The 7,885-nt window shown below is 40.1% G+C and overlaps 1 protein-coding gene across 2 annotated transcripts; it reads right to left on the bottom strand.

Annotated features, from left to right (window-relative positions):
- Positions 1 to 12: 12 nt before the first annotated feature.
- On the bottom strand, positions 13 to 7,492 carry LOC102789080 (uncharacterized). 2 transcript variants are annotated; one of them, XM_006787259.3, is made up of 10 exons: positions 7,105 to 7,492; positions 6,250 to 6,546; positions 4,184 to 4,480; positions 3,315 to 3,425; positions 3,010 to 3,063; positions 1,519 to 1,554; positions 1,396 to 1,437; positions 1,263 to 1,295; positions 1,130 to 1,177; positions 13 to 152 (listed from the first exon to the last, which is right to left on the bottom strand). In XM_006787259.3, exons 1-10 carry the CDS (start codon positions 7,190 to 7,192, stop codon positions 91 to 93), a joined length of 1,068 nt encoding a protein of 355 aa, XP_006787322.2. In that variant the 5' UTR covers positions 7,193 to 7,492; the 3' UTR covers positions 13 to 90. The 2 variants fall into 2 exon arrangements, with proteins under 2 accessions (XP_006787322.2, XP_006787323.2); XM_006787260.3 differs by having other exon boundaries at positions 1,396 to 1,434.
- Positions 7,493 to 7,885: the final 393 nt, after the last annotated feature.

The raw sequence follows: 7,885 nt of genomic DNA, 5'->3' as shown, positions 1-7,885 counted from the left end.
TAGGTGGTTCAGATATCTTTATTTTCACCATTAGTAATGCTGGTAAATGAGGCGGCTGTTTTCCTCCAGCTTCCTCCGGCTGCTCGCCTGTCATCGAGCAGGCTCATCTTTGATGGAGCTGACGGAGGGATGGCTGCGATGATGCAGAAAACCTAAAGACAACAGAAAAAAGGCACCAAGCGCACTGTTAGATGACATTTTAAAAGGGTTCTGATGTGTTGATACTCTGTAGTAATTGTCTACTGAGGTGAATTTTTTGACGATTAACTCCGCCTGGAAGATTACGTTTTTGGAATTGTGCATGCCGTTCTGTCTGTAAACACCATAACTCAAAAAGTTTTGAATGAATTCCGATAAAACTTTACGTATTTTATTGCAGAATGGAGTCGTGTTAACAATCCATTCAAAATTTGGCTCACATCAACCACAATCCTCAATGTCAAAATAATGATTTATTGGTCCAAAATTACCAAAAAGCCTTATAACTTAGAAACTATGATTCTTATAAGTGTTGTGTGTATTATAAGGTCAAACATCATAAAATGTCTTTTAACTTTACGACTGCCTTTGTTTGTATTGGCAACATTTAGGAAATGATACTGGTGTATGTGTATTCTAAATATCACATTATAATTTACATCCAAATATCACATCACATTTAACCTCTGACCTTGTGTTTACGTTTTACGTAAAGAGAACAGCCTAATACAGCAAACAATTCAATGATAATTAGCTACACATTGGTATACTTTTTGTATTTATGCATTAAGTCCATCATATTTAAAGCTACACTTTGGAGCTTTGGAGCTCTCGTAGCACCATTCGCAGATTACCACACACATGTGATAATCTAACCCTAACCAAAATGAAGGGCGATGTGGTTCCCAACCGTGCAGCAATTTAAATAACGTATCCAGCAATACGCTGGTAAGGACAGGACTAAAGGCCGACCCATAGCATCTAAAAAACTCTGCATATAATTAATCAAACTTTGGTTGCATGAAGAGGCGCCAAGTTAAGTCTTGAATGCGTGCAAGAGTATCTGAAAGTCATCAACCAGCTGTTGGTGGTCATAACCACCAACAGCTTTCTCTTTGAACCTGTACAATTGTTCCAGTAAAGACTTTACCAGTATAGCAGTGGTCAGCATTTCCATCCATCAACATTGATATGTCATCTGAAAAGTATACGTGAGGACAATCAGAACGTGTGTTTGTGATCTGACTCATTTTTCTAAAAGGTGCATGTGTGTGTGTTCCTACTTTGACTGTCAACTTCTTTAATTGGTGAGAGCCCTATCCATTTTGGTAAAAAGAAAAAAGAAAAAGATTAACGTGGTGAAAGCAGTGAAACAACAGATCCATTAAATGATGTTGACTGATTAAAAGGACTGACCTGACCAGGTATGAAACCCGTATAAGTGGAGGTTTGTCCCTGCTGGACCAAAAAGAGTTTGTTAGAATCTCCAAACCTGTTGACGCAGATGTAAATCCGTTTTTTTTTTTTTGAGCAGTTTACCTTCAGGAGGGCTGACTTCTGTTTCTTTGGCACTGTCTACATAAAAGAGTAGCATAAGCATGTTGTAACTCATTTTATACAAGAGTACACTCTCATCTTCAGGAATACATTTTAGTTTACTTAGTATATTATTAATATATTATACTTCAGAGACAATACAGACTATTCACAGACCAGGATTTCTAAAAGTGACCATGACCATACTGAGCCAGCAGATAAATGCAAACATAGATTAAATACACATTTAGTGTTTGTAATGTGTTTGTTCAGAGATCTAACACACTGGTTTTTGGTTGATAGTTCTGGCTTATCATTTTTTTTAACCATTACAGTGAGAGGTGGCATTTCTTGACACCAGATGTATTTGTTAACATTGAATGGCTGCGTCTTATGTTTATACACCATTTAATCATTAGTTATTAATAATCTCTGTCTCTCTTCCGTAGCGGCTTCCTGTCCTCACCCCTAACTGACTGTCGAAGACGACTGTCCCTCACTGATACTTGGACTGCTAGAAGTTTCTTCCTGTTAAAAGGTAGTTTTTCCTTCCCATTGTCATCAAGCGCTTGCTCATAGGGGGCAGTCTGATTGTTGGGATTTTCTCTGTATTATCACAATATAAAGTGCCTTGAGGTGACTGTTGAGTTTGATGAATAGATTATGCTCCCTTGGTTTGGTTCTGCCTCTATATTTGATGTTATTTATATTGTGGGTGAATGAACTGCATGGTAGTGTATTCTGTCCTTGAGGGCTGCTTGAAATGTCACAGAGGGCTGTGTATTGGTACATGTGCACTGAGAAAATCCTAGTGGGGGTTGTAATTTCAGGCTTCCTGTGTTCCCTTGAGTCTGCCTCCTCTTAGTGTTCATGCCACAGTGTTAGACACTCATTTCTTTGTCATTTCCTTTTTGGGTGTGGAAGTCGGTTTTTCATGAGTCTTGCTTCAGTTTGACTCTGATCTTATCCCTCATTGGTTTCACCTTTGCTTAATTGTCATAGAAGGTTTTGTACAATATGACAAAGCCAATCACTTCAGAATTTCTCATAATAATAATTGTTTTTTAAGTTCTCTGCACTGTGGTTGAAACTAGTCTAAAGCAGTGGCTCTGACAGCAATATGTGGTCAGGAGAAAAAGCTTGTCTTTCACCATAGAAGCAGGAAGTCTCAGGTCACAGTGCTAAACGTGACTTTTTGCACTTTTGCCTTGCACATTGTCAGTCACCTTTGGACAGACCACTGCTGCTGAACATGCTACATTCAAACATTTTTCTTGTGTTATAATTAGAGTTTGCTTTTTATCTTTGTGTGTAAATGGTTGTTTTTTTTTCTTTCTTATGTGCACTTCAGTTTGCACGCTCAGTCTTGCCCTTCAGCAAAAGGTGAACTTGTTTAAAGTTGGATATTTTTAAGCACTCACAATATTGAAATCCAGTGAAGTACAAACGTATCTAGTGTACAAGAACTTCAGAATACACATTTTGCTGGCTTACCATTTAATTGCTGAGTAATTAAGTTGAAGCCATCAGGGTGCATCTTCGGCTTCCCTGGCAGAGGAAAAAAACATGTCTTAGGACGCCTGTTTCCACCACTGAAAAACAAAACTAAACCTTTTTTTTCATTCATAAGTCCAAACTTTCAACTCACTAATGCAAACTTCTGAGAAAATATCTCAAAGTTTTTCATTTTTAATTAGAAATTTAAAATAGTAACTCAAAATTTTGACTTTGTTTGTTTCTTCAGTTGTGGCATCATAAAACGAGTGATTTCTTTTGTTTGATTGTTTTTTGTCTCTTACCGCACAAACGCCTTTTCTTGTAGATTTGTCCGATCACACTCGTTACTATACTCAGCAACACCAAACACAGCAGAGCCAGCCAGACCACTCTGAGCGCACACTGCCACTCATCTGGAAAACAGAGGAACATTTTGGACAGAGTCTGAAACAATTATGTATTATTTTCATTCTATGACCTCTTTACCTAAAGAAAAAAAAATCCATCCCAGTCATTCCAGCACTAAAATTCATGCCGTGTGAAAATAAAATACATGAAAATGTAGAGTGGATGAAGGAAGAAAAGAAGGAAGGATAAGAAGGCAAGAGACCGGCAAGGAAGGAGCACTGGAAAGAGATAAAAGACATAGAAGAGGCAATATAAATAATAAGAGGAAATGAACAAACAAGAACAAAGAAAGGGAAAAGAATAAATGGAAAGGTCTGGTGGAGGTGCTGCAGAAAAATTGGAAGGAAATGGATATCCAGCTTTCATTATGCACTTTGGAAAATATTACTTAATCAATGTCTTAAGCATAAGGGGCTTTTGGAGAGCAGAGCAGAAAGAAAGAAATCAATACAGACTTAGAGATACAGTAAATTAAGATGTACTGTAGTCTTGGAAAGTATGACTGATCATGTAGTACAGAGGAAGAGGGAGAAACAAAATCACCAAGTCAGGAGAAGAACTGAAGGAAATTTGTTCTATTAAAAAGAATGACTCCATTGTGGACTGAGAGAGTGGGCAGCTTGGAATGAAATGAAAACCGAGTGGCCAATTTCCTTGTCTCCTATTGTCTCCTCTTCCCTCTTATCTCCTTTCCATCTTACAGTGAAGCCACGCTTGCCACGTGGGGATCAAAGAAGCCCAGCTCCGTCCGCCTGACACCAACCTTTCTGTGTCCGTTTCCATGGCAGCTTTTCCTTTGCTGTTGAATTCCAAACCGTTTGATTGGCGAACCAAAGGAGACAGCGGCTTTGATTGGGCGATTCAGAGTTGGGCAGGAAAGGGAGACAGCAGTAGAATGCCTTCCTCTGTCCTTCATCACCACCCTTCTCTTTCTCCTCCTCCTCCTCAGGTGGGTAGAGGTGTAAGGAGCTGTGATTGCTGCGGCCGTACAAAGTGAGATTCAGGGTCTCTGCGTTGGGCAGATGAAGCTCAGCTGACACCTCCAGATGTGACTCGTAAGCTGTGGGTGAAAAAATAGCATGAATGTATTGATTGGGGCGTAAAAGGCTTATATTGTCTGCTGAAGAAGGCATCGCAGTGCAAGCAGCTCTTTGAGGCGTTAATCGTGCACAGTTGTGCTCAGAGTTAAATAACACCAGCCTGCGAACATGCTCACAGTGACGCTCACGTTAATATGCTCGTATTTTAAAGCTTAATTAGATTCTTTAATTAGTGGAAGGCGATCAGTTCTCTCTGGAAGCGTTGCACCTCTGATGGTCTGCTGAACAACAGAAACACAAGATGAACTATGGCAAACTTCGTGACAGCTGTGCAGGGAGGTACCTTTTTTTAAAACGTACCCTTTTAAATTGTATCATACACTTACATTTATAAAAGATTCAGAGAGTGAGAGGTGACTGAAGCTGCTAATTTCAGTTAGTCAGCTGGATCAGTTGACTAACTCAGTTCTTAGCATAGAGATTGCTGTGTGTATCACTGTACTGAAAGACTGTCAGCCAAACTGACAATGCCTCTAATACTAATAAAAACTTATAATGGATACAAAAAGCAGTCCTCTGTACAGTTTTCATGAAGTTTTAGAGACCAAAAGCCTTTCCTGTACAAGGCTATAAAAAAGTTTATTTTACATGGGAATCTGTAGCAGATGACTTGCTTGTAAATCCACCCTCAAGTGGCCTCTCAAGGAATTGCAGTTTTAAGACCTGGGATGCACCGTTCCACTACTAAGCTACTAAACACTAGCTGAAAAAACAGTACAACCTCTCACCCAAATATTACTAAAGGTACAAATCTCACAACTAACAGGTAGGAGCAAATACAAAAATATACACCAGACCAAACCAGAGGTATATTTCAGATTTGACAAACTTCAGTTAGCATGTTAAATGCACTGAGAAATAGACTGAACAAATATGGCTTGCTTGGAAGAGTCCCAGGACAAACCCTCTTCTCTTTAAGAAACATGCAGCTTGGCTTTAGTTTGCAAAAATGCATCTGATCACGACTTCAGGAACAGTGACAGACGAGACCAACGTGATGTTAGGCCATAATGCATATCAGCATATCACCTCATAACAGCTATGAAGCACGGTGGTGGAGGGGTGATGACTTGGGCTTCTTTTGCAGCCACAGGACCGACACATCTTGCACTCAGTAAGTCAATACTGAGCTCCTCTGTGCACCAAAGTATTCTAGAGTGAAATGTGAGGCCATCTGCCTAACGGCTAAAGCTTGGTTCAGACTGCACACTACCACAGAATGGCTGCAAAACAAAAGGGTTAAGCTGTTGCGATCAAAGTCCAAACCTGAACATGACTGAAATCTTGTGGCAAGACCTTTAGAGAAATGTGCATAAATTAATGCTCGTAAGCCTCAGTGAACTTAAATGGCATTGTAAAGTGTGTCCAGTGTGAGTGATTGATGAAGTCATACAGAAAACAACTGCTTCAAGTTGTTGTCGCTAAACTACAGAATCATGGGATCTACTTACTTTTTCACAGGACTGCATAGAGTCCTCACTGTGACAGTAACCATAAAATGTCACTTTTAATGGAAACAATTAATTAGTTTTTAATTAGCTTAAACTTTTCAAATGTGATGGATCCTAGAGTCATTATGATTCACCCTGGAAGTCTTAAGAGCGTACACAGAGTACGCTAAGAGTCTAACTGAAGCATGCCCTGAACCACCTTTTCGGTGTGGACTTCAGGCAGTAGCAAGCTTTTCTAAACAGAAAGCAGATGTTGTTGAGTCTCTAGATGTGAATACCTGAAGCTGAGATATTTCTGTGTACTTCTGCCATTTCCATGTCTGTCTCACACATGAACCACCTCGCTTTTGGATCATCTCTGCCTCGCCTGACGTCTGAAGCCGAATCTGTTGTATTGCTTTGATCTTCTCGTGTGCACGCTTGCTCCCATTTTTCCTGATCTGGAGTCTGAGATGGGTCACACACATGGCCTCTCTTAGCGTCATCATTTCCAGCCTTTGCATTTTCTCCCTCTTTCACCTGATTTCCTTGTTCGCAGGGTCGGTAGGGAAGGCAGAAGAAGTTCACTTTTGTTACTGCAAGGATAAAGAGAATGCACACGGCAAAATTCAGACTGATTTCTCAGCAGAAGCAGGCATAAAGAGGAAAAGCAGCAAAGAACGAGCTGTCAAGCTATAAATCATAGCAAGATCTTGAAATGGAAGCTGTTGCCTCCGGTTTGTATCTGACAGAAAGAGACAGACGAGGAAAGACACAGATGGAGAGACAAAAAAGAAAAACCACTGAAGGCAAAAACGGCAGGAGCACAAGGGTAAATCGAGATGCTCTCATAAAGAAACGTGTTTTCAAGGCAACACAATACGGAAACCTTTTCAAAAGGGCTGTCAGTCAGAGTTGTATGGAGCTATATTTGGGTCTGATTTATAATCTTAGACCGACACAGAGAGGTCTTTTCACAGACAATGTGTGTAAAGAGGAAGCAAATCAAGCGAACGTTGTCTAAAGTTTTACTTTGATGCAAAGTTTGAACAAAAGCTGGATAACATTCTAACATTTACACAATACACACACACACACACACACACACACACAGAATAAACTAATGTGGATCTGAAGCTGTTTGGGTGACCAACCTTGGTAAAATGTGAAAAATTCCGGGAGGCAGATGATGAAGGCAAGAATCACGAGGAGAAGAAGTTTAGTAAGTGCTGCTCTTGCCATGGTTGTACCATAAGATCACACACACACACACACACACACACACACACACACACACACGCTCGGGCACAGGTACTTGTTCACACTGGCACAGGCATGACTCGTGGCTCGTGGTGTCTTCTTCCCTCTCGAGTTTTCAGCAAACACATCCATTCACACTCGTGCCGCTGCCCATCAGAGAAGCCGTCGGTGGACTTTAAGATGTTCTCACGATAGAGTTCGTAATTTAAGAAGAGGCTGGCCGCAACATTTCAAAACACGTACACAAAGCGAGAAGCAACTTCCCTTCCTTTTACACTTCCTGTCATTTTCTGAGTAAGCGAGAAAGAGAGAGAAATGGAGCGCTGCACAGACAACAAAGAGTTTCAGTCAACAAAATGTAAGTACAAAGTGTGTTTGTGTTTGACTGTGGATGTGTGTGTGTGCGTGACCACTCATCCTCTCGTGAAAAAACAGACAAACTTTATCGGACTATTTATGAATTCAGGTCCTGTGTAAACAGCAGGTTACAGACATATGATTATGTGTTGGATGTGTAGTCTCTTTGAACTGTGTTTTACAAATGTTAAAAACAGAGTGAAAAAAAGGTCATTTAAAGGTGAATGATCTTTAAAAAGTGGAAAACAACAGTAACATGTGGTAACCTGCCTCTGTCACTGATTATTAAAATTAGGAATGAAACTTTACATGATCACA

The sequence above is a fragment of the Neolamprologus brichardi genome, chromosome 6 (assembly GCF_056152115.1).
Source record: "Neolamprologus brichardi isolate AB-2024 chromosome 6, ASM5615211v1, whole genome shotgun sequence".
Classification (NCBI taxonomy): domain Eukaryota; kingdom Metazoa; phylum Chordata; class Actinopteri; order Cichliformes; family Cichlidae; genus Neolamprologus; species Neolamprologus brichardi.
The sequence above is the reverse complement of the archived record's forward strand: the minus strand, read 5'-3'. Positions and strand labels throughout refer to the sequence as shown.

Coding starts and splice junctions, on each gene's coding strand:
- LOC102789080 (XM_006787259.3), bottom strand. CDS start 7,192: ATGGCAAGAGCAGCACTTACTAAACTTCTTCTCCTCGTGATTCTTGCC. Junction 4,481..6,249: donor CAGAAATATCTCAGCTTCAG/GTATTCACATCT, acceptor TTTCACCCACAG/CTTACGAGTCACATCTGGAG. Junction 1,178..1,262: donor TAAAGAAGTTGACAGTCAAA/GTAGGAACACAC, acceptor TATACTTTTCAG/ATGACATATCAATGTTGATG.